Consider the following 14058-nt stretch of genomic DNA (forward strand, 5'->3'; position numbering starts at 1 on the left):
CCAGCCAAGGCACCCCATCTGGGGTATTTTTTTTTTTTGTAATGTTTATTTATTTTTAAAAGAAAGAGCTCATGAGCAGGGGAGGTGCAGAGAGAAAGGGGGACAGAGGATCAGAAGTGAGCTCTGTGCTGACAGCAACCAGCCGGATATGGGGCTCGAACCCCACGATCTGCACGAGATCATGACCTGGGCTGAAATCAGATGCTTAGTGGAATGAACCATTCAGGTGCCCCTCTCTGGGTTATTTTTAAATGGCCAGTGTCCAGGCCTTCCCCCAGGCTAGTTAATTCACATTTTCAGGGAGGGGGACCGAGACGTTAGGATTTTTTTTTTTTAATTTTTTTTTTTCAACGTTTATTTATTTTTGGGACAGAGAGAGACAGAGCATGAATGGGGGAGGGGCAGAGAGAGAGGGAGACACAGAATCGGAAACAGGCTCCAGGCTCTGAGCCATCAGCCCAGAGCCTGACATGGGGCTCGACCTCACGGACCGCAAGATCGTGACCTGGCTGAAGTCGGACGCTTAACCAACTGCGCCACCCAGGCGCCCCAGGATTTTTTTGTTTAAAGCTCTGTTGATTTCAGTTTGCAGCCAAGATTATCAGTTAGTGCGCTACAGATGGAGATGGCAAACGTTCAGGCCTTGGACCAAATCTGGCCCCCCAGTTGTTTTTGTAAATAAAGTGTTATTAGAACACAGTGTCATCAATTTGCGCATATTGTTCATGGTCACTTTGGTAGCAGAGGCTGTATGGCCTGCAGAGCCCAATTTGCTCTCTGACAGCAAAAGTTTGCTCACTCCTGGTGTAGTAGATGGTGTTTTTTGTTTTCGTTTTTTTGTTTTTTTTTTGTTTTTTTTTTTTTGGTAACTGCTGTGTCGAGTGTTCATTGAGGACACCGATGGAAAGTATTTTTGTGAGTTAATTTCTTTTACAACTTCATACTTGAAAAGCTGCCTTTTCCCTTAGGAACCCAGTATCCTTTCTCATTTCTGAAAGTGGAAGTTACGAGACCGGCTTCCTATCCTTTCCCTTCCCGGTCACATTCACCACTTAACTGTTGAAATCCCTAAGTCTTTCTCATAGTGCTTGTTCTTGAATTGGATCTTTTTTTTTTCTCTGTTTCCTTGGTCGTCCTCCTTTTCCCCCCGGCCATTTTATTGTTGTCATTATTAGTCTCTGTTCTCTCTGTAAGGTGCATCTCCAGTAAATTTGCAGGAATATTCTTCCCTTGCTCCGAAATACCCCGCGCCTTCACCCCATCTTCTCTGTGCGCATCTCCAGTCCCGCACAAAGAAATGCACACGGATGCTCGCACGCGTGTATGCACACGCTCACAGGTGGATATGTTTTTAGAGCCTTAGAGCCTTTTCTCGTAGGACAAGGATAGTATCTGCTTGTTTTGAGCAACTCACTTCTGACATTTTCCTGAGGGCTGCCCCGAGTGTGTTTTGGGGAAAGGGCCCTTCCTAATCCTAATCTCCCCTTGGTGGTGACCTCATTTCGGTGGTAAAATTAAGTCGGAGCAGTCTGTCGCTCTCGTGAGCTGTGAGAGGGTTGCGAGGGGTTCAGGGGAGGCTGCCTACCTCTGCTGACTTGAACGGATCTCTGGGTGTGCAGGGTCGAGGGACTGCCCCGTTCCTGCGTGACGGGGAAGGTGTGTGGGTCATGTTGGAAAATGGATACGAGCAGTGAGTGAAGGTTTTGAGCAGCCCTTGTGGTCCAGCCCTCAGACTGTATACACCGGGCTTCTCTCACGGCCTGGTGGGCATAGATGTGTTGGGTGGGGACAGCAGGGGGCGGAGAAAGCCTGAGAGTGAGCTCATAGGTGGTGGCAACGGGCTCGGAGGTGGCCTCTCATCTTTGTCCTTGATAGATGTTACGTTGGTTTTCTGGGATTGGCCAGGGCAGGGCATATGCTCTGCGTTCTGTGCCTAGGGTCAGTTGGAGAGGCAGGGGGAAGCCAGGGGTGGCAGGCATGTGGCAGCTAGTGACCCCTGCCTATGAAGTCTCCTTGCTTCCTGGGCCTGTGCAGCCGCCTTCATTTTGTCCCTTTCTTCCGTTTTGGGGGACGCTGGAGGAGGTGGGGTGAAAGGAATGTAAGCAATGCAAGCTTATAGACCCTTGGAATCTGGTCCAGTTGGTCATGTAAGGAGCCCATGGCAGAAGCGGGGAGGGTGGCCAGACCCTTGGCCTTGAGTCCTCCATCAGAGACCTTTGCCTGGGATTAGGGTGAGGAACTTGGGCCGTATCTGAGCCAGAAGACAGAGGTTTAGTATCCAGGGCTGATCTGTTCACCTGTCTTCAGATGGATGTCTGAGCGGCAAAGGAGCACGGCCGCTTGGCTGTAAGGTCTGCCTGTCTGACATTTACCCCACTTTTCTGACTTGAACTCCAGTCTAGGTGGACCAGGAGTGAGCAGCAAAGTCTCCGTGGTAAATGAGGAAGCCGGACCCCCAGTTATGTGTATGTGTGCTCTGGGGGGACGGGGGCAGGGAGGCAGCACTCAGCGTCTGTTGGTTACAAGTCCTCTCGGATGTGGGCCTGGAGTTAAAAGCACACTCTGGCCCGATGCCGTGTGACTTTATCTGTTGACGCGGAGATTGACCGTATTACTGTAACCTTTGGCTTTCAGGATCCCTAATGACGCGGAGTTCGACAGACAACCGTCTGGCTGGGGTCGTGCGTTTCAAATATTGAAAGCCACCCAGGCGACCGTTCAGCAGACACGTGTGTTGGCGGGCTGTTACCAGCCCATCGTTGAGCAGATGATGTGGGGGCAAGGGTTTTGGGGTTTCTCTCCCCGCCGTGCTCTCCGTCGTGTGTGTGCGAGAAGGAAGCTAAGTGAGGAGTGTTGCGTGTTGCGTTTTCTTCCGTCCAGTGCGTGTCTGATGACGGTGCGACCCTGTCTTCCAGATCGAAGCAAGGCCGAGATGGACCTAAAGGAGCTGAGCGAGTCGGTCCAGCAGCAGACCGCGCCCGTCCCCCTCCTCTCGCCCAAGCGGCAGATCCGCAGCAGATTCCAGCTAAATCTCGACAAGACCATAGAGAGCTGCAAAGCACAATTAGGTACGTCCTTTGGTTTGCTCTCGCATCGTCACTGTGGTCGCCATCGTCACCGTTAACTCTTTGTAGGGTCGCCGCCCGGATGAAGCCAGCGTTGGATCCCGGCTGCTGTAGGGCAGCATTGAGCGTGCGACTCAGATACAGTTCCCCCAACGGCGGAGCCTCTCGGATCGGCTCGTCACTTGTTCACAAGGGTTCTTTGACATCCACCCAGTTTATTCTCTGGTTGTGGTAGCCTGCAGCCTCGAGGTGCAGGTGGTAGGGAAATTTGAAAGCGGAAGGGTCTTCCTGAGTTTGCCCCCACGCTCGCTGTCTGCACACGTCAGTGGCTCACCGTCAAGTCCAGTTCGTCCCACAAACAACCGACACAAACCCTTCTGCCGCAGACCGGGCCCTCCCTCCCCACCTGGCACACGCATCCTGCTTCTGTACCTGTTGCCTGCCTTCCTCTTCCCCGTGCTGCCTGCCTTCACACCGCCTACCTGAATTCCTTCCCTAAGGCTGAGCTCAGGCGTCCCCTCCTCCAGGAAGTCTCCTCTGACTGCCCTCCCTCCCTATCTGCCCCCTCCTGTGGCACTTTATTGCTGGGGAACATCAGTGGTCACTTGGTGTGGGGGTGTCCCTCTACACCGGAAGCTAGACTGGAAGCTCCTTGAGGGCAGGGAGGTTGTCTCATAAGCATTTACGTTCTCCAAGGTACTTGGTCTTGTGTACAGAGTAGGCGCTCTGGAATGTTTGTGGACTAAGTAAACAAAAGCAGGAGAGTGTTTGCGAAGAAGTAGGGGATGGCTGGCCTCAGGAGACAGAGCCCCGCTAGGGTGAGGTTGAGAGTGTCTGTGGGTGCTCTGGACCTTAGAATGACTAAGCTGTGGTTAGGAGTCATCCAGAAGGGCCAGAGGAGGAATGGTGGTAATTTTGCAGGCCATTTAAGTATCTGCCTTGGGTCCTTCCATGCAGCTGGGCTGACTCCTTGATTTATTATTAATGTTAATAAGAATTTTAATATTTCTGTTTACTGACTGTTTCCTGCATACCTCGCACTGTACCACGCACGGTGCATAGATTGCCCTGACAGGTAGGTCGATAGCATTTTCAATCCCATTTTGCAGATGAAGAAACTGAGGCTCAGAGTGGTAGGTCCCTAGTTCAGGGTCACCAGGTGAATAAAGGCACAAGAGCAGGGTTTGAACTCGTGTCTTTTGGGCTCCGGTATGCAAGCTTTCCTTATCACATTTGTGGTCACACTTGTCCTCGTATCTGACCGTATCTGACCTTGTATCTGGCTACAGTGGCATAAGCCTTGGGACCCAGAAGTTAAGACCAGATCTGAGTTTTTGGCTTTTGGCTTCTCCTGTTTTTGATGGAGCCCTGACAGAGGCAGATCTACTTCTGAGATGAGTCTGCTGGTCTCTGGTGCCCCGGGCTGCTCGTGGCTTTTTGTCTGTTTGCAAGTTTCCTTTCTGTGTCTGGGTCTCAATGGTGACCCCACTCACAGTGACCGTTGCCCCAGCACGAAGGCGGTACAGATTTGAGTTTTCTTCCTTTCAAAATTTTAAGATACGGTATCATTAACCTGTGGCCGGACGACGCTCCTTACTGGGAGCAAGACACGTCAGTGGGTTGAGTGGAACGTGCTTTCGCCCACTTTTGTTTGTGTCTGTGAAACACCCGCTGGTCTGTCATTTTGCATTTTGATAGAGACGTGGAAGCGTGTGACTTTGGTCTTGATTCCGCTGTCCGTGCGGCAGTGACTCTGTGTCAGCACAGGGCGTTGGAGGGAGGGTGGGGCAGCCAGGTCACCTGGAGATGGTGCGTCCCTGCCGGAAGGGGCCAGTGGCTTCGTGGCTCCAGCCGGTTGCTGCCTCGCAGGCCTGTGACCCAGAGCGGCCAGATTCTTGCGTTTTCTTCCACACAAGCCTGCCGCCTTGATTTCTGTGTGAAATTTCCTGGCGTGTGAATCGGGCAACACGTTCTAAGTGAGCAACAAACAAACGACAAAATAGCCTCTGGGCCAAACCATGGCCCCCTAAGTAAAACGTGTGCCGGCCAGATGCGGCTTGTAGGCTGTGAGCTGGCGACCTCTGCCTCAAGGCTTTGGTTTATTTCTTTGAGCTCTGGACTCAAAGCGACGAGGACTTGAATGCTTTGGCAATTGGTGGCAAGAGAGCTGGTGCTCCGTCAGGAGTGCCCAGGGTTCTGGCCTTGCCTCTATCTTGGTTTTCTTTGGGCCTTAGGGTAAGTGATTTCTCTGGGCCTCTGTTTTCTAATCTGTAAAGTGGATCCATTTTAACAGCTCATTTCCTTTGTTCCCCACCCCTCCCAGTCTCCACGGCCCGGTTAGTTATCGGTGTCGCAAGGACGCAGCTCCGGATAAATTTAAAATTTATGTTGTCTGGTCCCTTGTCATCTTCGAGTGTCAGTAACCGAAACCCTCTGCAAACCCCAGTTGGCATTTGTTAGATGCCGTTCGCTGCTAACCCCACCAGGCCAGGGGGATGCAATTTGAAATGTTTCATTTTATTCCAGCATTTGGCGTGGAAAATGTTTGCGTTTGGGGTCCTGCTCTTTCTTTTTGTGACTACGCCACATGCTGGGTTTTCTCTTTGAATTTAGGCATAAATGAAATCTCAGAAGATGTTTACACGGCTGTGGAGCACAGCGATTCGGAAGATTCAGAGAAGTCCGATAGTAGTGATAGTGAGTATATCAGTGATGAGGAACAGAAGTCCAAGAATGAGCCAGAGGACGCAGAAGACAAAGAGGGTAGTCGGGTGGACAAAGAGCCATCAGCTGTCAAAAAAAAACCCAAACTGGCAAACCCAGTGGAGACTAAGGAGGAGCTGAAGAGCACATCACCGGCCAGCGAGAAAGCAGATCCCGGCTCGGTCAAGGAAAAGGCAAGCCCCCAGCCTGAGAAGGACTTCTCCGAAAAAGCAAAAGCCTCCCCTCACCCTGCAAAGGATAAACTCAAGGGGAAAGATGAGACGGATTCCCCAACAGTACATTTGGGCCTGGACTCCGATTCAGAAAGTGAACTTGTCATAGATTTAGGAGAAGACCATACTGGGCGGGAGGGTCGAAAAAATAAGAAGGAACCCAAAGAAACATCTCCCAAGCAGGATGGTAAGTGAACCCCCACCAGTTTCGGTTTCTTGATTTGGCTTAGAGTACCCCCTTGTGTTGGTATTTCCAGAAGTTACGTGGCTCTCCGACATCACAGAGGGGGGCACCAGAGCAGACCTTTGATTGGCTCGAGGTCACCTAGCTAAGTTACTAATCAGGTCCAGGACCGACTCCAGGCCTGCCCGCCTCTCGCCCAATGTGGTTGATTTTGAGCTCAGAAAAATAAAAAACGGTAGGTGTTTCTAGCAGTTGGGTCATTTTTTGCCCAAGCTCCACTTTCCCAATATGCTCACTTGTTGCCCTAAAATGTTTGTCAACATTTAGACATTTGAGAAGGTTGGAATTGTTAGAAGTGTTTATTTTCCATTTTTTTGTTAAAACATTTTTTTAATGTTTATTTTTGAGAGACAGAGAGAGAGAGAGAGCAAGCATGAGTTGGGGAGGGGCAGAGAGAGAGACACACACACAGAGTCTGAAACAGGCTCCAGAGTCTGAGCTGTCAGCACAGAGCCTGATGCAGGGCTTGAACTCATGAACCGTGAGATCATGACCTGAGCCAAAGTATGACCAACTGAGCCACCCAGGCGCCCCTGTTAGAAGTGTTTAATTCAGAGATCTTGATGAGTTCAGCTCCTGTTCTTCCCTTCACGCTGCCCAGGTGCCTCATGGTGCATTTTCTTACTGGAATCTGAGACCATTTGGGGAGATGGTACCTGAATACCGAGTGCTTCTTGGGGCCCTAGACAGGGAGAGGGCACTGGATGATGGGCACCTGAATTGAGGTGCCACCGTATATGTATTTATCTGACCTGAGTCCAGGGTCTTTGAGCCCTGGCATTGTTGGCATCTTGTGCCGTGTAATTCTTTGTGCTGTGTGTTGGAGAATGTTTGGCAGCCTCCCGGGCCTCTGCCCTCTGGATGCCAATAGCCTCTGCCCACTGGTGGCAGTCAAAGTTGTCTTGATATTGCCATTTGCCCCCTGGGCGGCACAAATCTCTGGCTGAGAACCATCACCTGATCTCAGGGGTGCTCCCCGTTGCCGCTGTCACAGACCGAACCCGCAGTGGCCACCCTCCCCTGGCGCAGCCCAGGCATGTTGACAAGCCCTCCAGGAAGAGTGTGTGAATGATGTGAAGGGTGTCCTTCCCGTGGACAAGGCAGTTAGTGTGTTTTTTTTAGCTGGTTTGGCAAGTGGGTGTAAGGGGATTCCAACGTGCCCAAGAAAGGGAGAGAAGAATTAATTTAGGGCCCAGGGAAAACATTGCCTACGGACACACTGGAAATCGTAGCCATAAAACCTTCTGGACTTTGTGAGCACCTGAAGGGCTAGTCAGGTTTCATTTCTGACCTGGGCCAACTTTTGACAGGAGCTAACTTCCCAACCAAACTCTTGAGTCAGAGGTGATTCTACACCCCCTGAGCATTTCGGAGGCTGTCGGGAGTGGGCCTTGAGAATATTTCTTCTGTGCCACGGAGCCTCAGTTGTTGGGGAGAGAGAATTTCTGCAGTTCACTGATGAACCGTGTCTGAATGGTGCGGTGGAGGGAGAAAGAGAAGTGATTGAAAGGGAGGCTAGAACAGCACACCGTCCTGAGTCCCCGTGGATTTGGGGGTGGCCTCCAAAAAATCCGACTTTGTTGTGATTGGGGTTTGAGGCAGATGTGGCAGAAAACAGTAGGAGAGTAGCATCTTTTCCATATTCCATGTGGTTTGGGGGGAATATGGCAGTGGCAGTGCTCCTGAGTGATAGGTATACTGTTCCTTATTGTCCGGAACCTGTCTTTTGATTGATTGGTTTTATGCCTCTTCCTCTTCCAGAAAGGATCTGTAACAGATTGACAAGAATATTTAACCATGAAACAAAACGAAGATACAGAAGTCTGTAAAAGAGGAAGGTAGAATAGTAAGAGGTCTGGGAAGGTTTATGCACATAACTATGTACTGTTTCGGCCTTCAGTGTTAGCAAAGTTGAGCTTTCATTTTGGCTGTGAGCTTCTTAGCAGTCAAAGCAAAAAGGGAAATACAGCAGTCAAGGCAAAAAGGGAAATACAGCCCCTTAAAAGATCTCATATTCCCCTCTCACCCCCCCCCCCAAAAAAACCCCAAACATCCCAGTCGATTAAGCGAAATACAGCTGTTCTTGCACTGATGTCTGAGGGAAATACCTTCAAGAGGCCCCAAGTATACAGTGGTTGTAATTAAGCTGAAGATGATTCTGAAACTTAATTCAGTTCGTGCAGAAACTTAATTCAGTTCTTGCATTATCCCGGGGGTTGGGACAAAGACCTACCAGTCTTTTAAAAAAATTTTTTTTTAATGTTTTATTTTATTTTTGAGACCGAGACAGAGACAGAGCATGAGCAGGGGAGGGGCAGAGAGGGAGGGAGACACAGAATCCGAAGCAGGCTCCGGGCTCCGAGCTGCCAGCCCAGAGCCCGATGCGGGTCTCGAACTCACGGAGTGTGAGATCATGACCTGAACCGGAGTCGAACGCTCAACCGACTGAGCCACCCAGGTGCCCCAAGACCTACCAGTCTTAAAATCTAGAGCCCCTCGATGGTAGTTTGGGTCTTGAAGGATCGAGTTTGTACCAGACTCTGCAGTAGAGCATGCTTTCAACGGTGTGTTTAGCCGAAGGGTATTTTGGAGTGAGCCGTGGTGACCTCCAGCTCCCCTTCAGCTGGGAATGAAGCTCACGTATAGAATCTGGATACGTAGCTAGCGAAACAGCTTTGTGGCTGGTGATGTCAGAATAGAGGCAAAGAGAGAGCTTACTTCGAGACCTTGCCGTGAACATCAGTAATTCCATTCTTCTCTTTAAAAGCCTGCCTTTTAGGGACTAGACAGCGACCAGAGTTTAGAAGAAGTAGTTTATTTATTTATTTTTTTTCAACTTTTATTTATTTTTGGGACAGAGAGAGACAGAGCATGAATGGGGGAGGGGCAGAGAGAGAGGGAGACACAGAGTCGGAAACAGGCTCCAGGCTCCGAGCCATCAGCCCAGAGCCCGACGCGGGGCTCGAACTCACGGACCGCGAGATCGTGACCTGGCTGAAGTCGGACGCTCAACCGACTGTGCCACCCAGGCGCCCCTAGAAGAAGTAGTTTAATAAGTAGGGACAGCTTCTGGAGTATTGGCCCTTAAGAGACTCACCCTTTTTTGGGCTACAGGTCATTTGATTATACGCTTCAAATTTCTAGGACAAATGGAATTTCTTATGGCCTCCCCCGCCCCAAACCATTAGAATCTGTTAGGAATCAAAATAGTTGAGTGTCTGAGTGCTTCGAGCCCAGCATCTTTTCGGATTGCACACTCCAGTGTTTCATTTGGAACAGAGGGGCCGCCAAGCCACCTGTGAGGCCAGCTGTTTGCTTCCGAAAAGTGGTACAAAGAAAAGGACCTTTTTGTGGTTGCCCTGTGTCTGAGGAAAAGGGGACGAGGCTAGCTTGTCAGCAGTAACGGTATTGCGTTTCTGGTCACCCGGAAGCAAAGGGAGGCATGTGGGTGAGAAACCCCACCAGGGTACTGCCCCGATGCAGGGCTCATAGAGAAACTGGGTTCAAAGCCACCTCTTCTGCCTGGAGAGTGCAGGGACTGTGCATGTCATCCCAGGGAAGGGTCATCCCAGAGCTCCCCCTCTGGCTCTTCCTGTGAACTTGGCTAGGCTCTCCTCTCCGGAGGAGCAGGAGGACGGAGGGCCAGCCAGACGTGATGACCCCCACCTCCAGGTCAGGAAAGTCAGCTTGGTTGGTTTGTTTGTTTTTTTTTTTCTCTCCCTCTCCTTTAGGAGATGGACTTCCTAAAACCCAGTGTACTGAAAAGCCTCCCTAGAACAGTCAGGGTCATGTCGTTCCCAGGTTCTAGAAATCTAAAAAGACAGACATGTCCCTGAAGAGGCGTTCATGTCGAGGCACATTGTCTAAGATCGGGGTGCTGACTTACTGCCTGTGTTCTGTGTGTGATGCCCAGGCATCCTCTCGGGGGGGCAAACCCACCCCACTGGTGGCTGGCGTCTCTGCAGTGACAACCCTTTTACAAATGAGCACCACGTGGCCCCCCCTTCTATGCTGCTCAGTGCTTCTGGCTCTAACCTGCCTTCCTGCCACTCCTCACTGCCTGCCCTCACTGACCCAAGTGCTGCCTGTTCCCAAACACGCCTTGGCTGATGCTGTCACCTTCCCAGTTCTCACTTCCGCCTGTTGGACATCCTACCCCTCCCTGCAGGCCTCCCCTCCCCCACCCCCACCCTAAGACTTCACGAAGCAGCTTTTTCCAAACTTCTCATTCACATTCGTTGTTTTGGCCCTTCCCAAGTCCTGCTTGTATATAATCATTGACTTTATATTTTTATTCAAAGCCACTTACTCTTAATACAAAAATGAAACTCATTTTAGATGTAGATTTGACCAGCACACACGTAAGGCGTATACTCACCCTGACAAGCACTGAGCACTGTGTACAATTGTTGAATCGCTATATTGTACACCTGCAGCCAACCTAACGCTGTATGTTACCTGTACTGGCATCACAATTAAAAAAACAAAACAAAACACTTAATAAAACAACAGCAACAACAAAGAAGGCAAGTCTCCTAACTTCACGATAAATACCATTGTGTTGGGAAGGTTCTGGCTTCGGGTTGGAATTACCTTTAGTGTTAGGTGTCGAGGCCATTAGCAGCTTACTGGGACTTAGTCCTGGAGGGAGTCGGAGGTTAAGGGATACTTTTCTTTCTGGGTGACTTCGTGTTGTTCGGTGCTTTGACCTACGGGAAGCCATCTGACCCTTTGGGGCGCATGCTTTAGAGGTTCCCTAGCCAAAGGGATTCTCCTCGTCTCCAGATCGGCTTTGGTTGGTTCTCTCACAAAGTGCTTACCCAGTTCTGTCTGTAAAACAAGCCTCGTGCGGTGATTCTGCTCATCCACGTGTCGTTGGGCAACTTGAGGGCAGGAGCTGTGTCTCGTTCCCATTTCCCCCAGAGGCCCAGATGAGAGTCTCAGAGGTGGGCATGTGCTCCCGAGAAGGGGCTGACCCTCTGAGACAGAGGTGCAGAAGTGGCCTAAGTGGGTACGGTGAGATGGGCGCCTCCATCGGCGTGTCCCCCCCACGCCGAATTTGTCGGGCATTCCTGGCTGGCCTTGGTTTGTCTTACCCAGAGCCTGCTGGCCTAGAGACCCTGCACGTGAACCTGAGTCCAATCCACCGTTCTTTTGTTTGTGTGTTGTTTGTTTTTTCACGCATCGGCTTTAGTCGTAGGTAAAGCTCCACCATCCACTACGGCGGGCGGCCAGTCCCCACCCGAAACTCCGCTCCTCACCCGCTCCTCCTCCCAAACTCCCACGGCTGGTGTCACGGCCACCACCAGCACCACGTCCACCGTCACGGCCCCGGCCGCCGCCGCCACGGGAAGCCCGGTGAAAAAGCAGAGGCCGCTTTTACCGAAGGAGACTGCCCCGGCCGTGCAGCGGGTCGTGTGGAACTCGTCAAGTAAGTTTCAAACGTCTTCCCAAAAGTGGCACATGCAGAAGATACAGCGCCAACAGGACAGCCAACAGGAGAGCCAGCAGCAGCCACAGTGCTCCCAGGGGACGAGATATCAGACCAGACAGGCTGTGAAAGGTACCACGCACGCCCCCTTCTGTTCTCGTGGCGCCCGCTCCCTGTTCGCCACATCGACAGGAGAGAGAGAATGGTTTTGTTTTTTCCGTTCCTTTTTGTTTCCCGGCCGTTGCATCTTGAAGGCCTTACGCGTTCCATTTGGCATCATTTTTAAAAACTGTCTCGCAGCTCGTTTTTTTCACTCCTATTTATTTATTTTTCGTTTCTGAACAATACGTGCGTATAGGCTTCTTAGAAAAGGGTAAAATACTTACCCCCAAATCTGTCGTCTTGATTGAACTTCCATTTCATCCTCCACCCTTTCTCAGCGGCCACTGTTCACTGTAAAACCCTTTTTTATGCATGTATGCATATATATTTACATATATATGAATCTTCATAAAAAATAGGACTTTTTTTTTCTTTTTTTTAAAACATAAAAATGGTACCATACTTGCTTTTTTTCCCCCCTCTTTTTTTTTTTTCTTTTTCTTTTTCTTTTTCTTTTTTTTTTTTTAACCCATCAGCATGTTTTGGAGGTTCATCCATGTTAGTGCACAGAGCTCTTCATTATTCTTTTGGACTGCTGCATAGTATTCCACAGTTGATGTAAATCAAGTATTCCCCTACGGATGGGCATTTAGATTGCTCCCAGATTTTTTTCTGTTGTGAGCAGTGCTGCAATGAATATCTTTGCGTAAGTTTTCTCGGGCACATCCGTCAGCCTCTTGGCGTTACCTTGGGAAGAGTGCTTTCAGTGTGAGACACTGGTAGCAAAGAACTAGGGATTAGCCCCGTGGAGAAGAGCCAGCATCAGTCAAGAAGCAGTTGCCGAAGTTGGGTAATCAAAGCCGCCTGACACCCCCTCCCCCACCGCCTCGGCCAAGCCATGCAGGAGGCTCCATCTGGTGCCGTGCAGAGGAGTACCAGGTTGCCTCGTTTTTTGAGCACTGATGCAGATCATCTTTCCTAGGGAAGCCCGCATCTAGATCCTTGGAGATTGGGGTCTTTGGTTGAAACCCTCACGTACTGAGCGCAGCCTAGCAAGTAGAGCTGTAAAGAGTAGCAGCAGGATGTGGGTTGAAAGGGGGCCAGGTCTTGAAGAGCCCCAAAGAATCCCTTCGAAGACGGGGCGGGGAGGGGTGGTTGGAGGTAAACATAACAGATTGGACAGGTCCAGTGGGAATGCAGCTAGATTGTTCTTGCTGTTTATTTTTTATTTTATTTTTTTAACATTTATTCATTTTTGAGAGAGAGAGCGAGAGAGAGAGAGAGAGAGAGAGCGCGCGCGAGAGAGCCCGAGTGGGGGAGGGGCAGAGAGCGAGGGAGACAGAATCCGAAGCAGGCTCCCGGCTCCCGGCTGTCAGCACAGAGCCCGACGCGGGGCTCGAACCCATGGACCTCGAGATCGTGATCTGAGCCGAAGTTGGACGCTTAACCAGTTGAGCCACCCAGGCGCCTCTGCTACTGCTACTTTAAAGGGCTAGTGGGGCAGAACTAAATCTAGGATATTCGAGGTCGGGATGACTAGTTCCAGTGTTTTCTGTCTTCGAACCCCGTCAGCATTACGAGCTTCCCCAGGGGAATTTAGGTGCTGGAGTTGAGAGGCCCATTGATGGTATGGTTCTCAATTTCCAGGTTGTCTTGTGTCAAAGGTGAACAAAGCTGGATACTAGTTAAAGTGGTAAGGATGGGTTTTAATCAGCATGTACTATTACGATAGGGAGAAAAAGTCCAGCCTAAACTGAAGTCAGCCCTACTTTGTACAGAGGTGACGAGGCGTTTTAAAGGGAGAATGGATGGGGGTAGGGAAGGGCCCGAGGGAGGACCTCCAATAGAGTCAGGGAAGTGAAATTTTACAAAAAATGGGAAAGGGGGGTTGGTCCATGTGAAGCCCACGTGGGGTTGCTAACTGCTGCTTCTCAAAGTTAGGCTCCTACCCTCCCTGGGAGATGGGCCACAGGGGGTTTGCTGTAACAAACAGTAAATTTATATGGCAGCCTTGAACTTTCTCAGGCAGGCACTTTAATGGGGTCTGGGGTCATCCTAGGGATGTGGCCTTGAGCTGTTAGAAAAGTTGTTTGTGTTTGCCTGAGGTTTGGTCCCAGAAATGGCTTAGAGGATCCTAGTTAGAGTCTGGTCAAAGGGAGGGTGTTTGTCATTTGAAAGTAGAAAAGCTCAAAGGGCACACATTGGGGACTTCACTCCCTCTGTGCACCTTCGTGCTGGGTCGGGTCCTTCCCGTGGCGGTGGGGTGACCAGGACCCTTTC

The 14058-nt window shown here is 50.5% G+C and overlaps 1 protein-coding gene across 17 annotated transcripts in view; it reads left to right on the top strand.

The window, feature by feature from the left end:
• ZMYND8 (zinc finger MYND-type containing 8) overlaps positions 1-14058 on the top strand; it is a 125937-nt gene that overhangs the window by 90333 nt on the left and 21546 nt on the right. For 11 of the 17 annotated variants that reach the window (XM_047851634.1, XM_047851640.1, XM_047851644.1 and 8 more), the window contains 3 exons: positions 2916-3068; positions 5679-6188; positions 11440-11808. In XM_047851634.1, the coding sequence (XP_047707590.1) occupies positions 2916-3068; positions 5679-6188; positions 11440-11808 (1032 nt within the window). The remainder of the gene's footprint in view (positions 1-2915; positions 3069-5678; positions 6189-11439; positions 11809-14058) is intronic. The other 6 variants (XM_047851647.1, XM_047851641.1, XM_047851639.1 and 3 more) reach the window with 2 other exon arrangements.

This window comes from Prionailurus viverrinus, chromosome A3 (genome assembly GCF_022837055.1).
Source record: "Prionailurus viverrinus isolate Anna chromosome A3, UM_Priviv_1.0, whole genome shotgun sequence".
Classification (NCBI taxonomy): domain Eukaryota; kingdom Metazoa; phylum Chordata; class Mammalia; order Carnivora; family Felidae; genus Prionailurus; species Prionailurus viverrinus.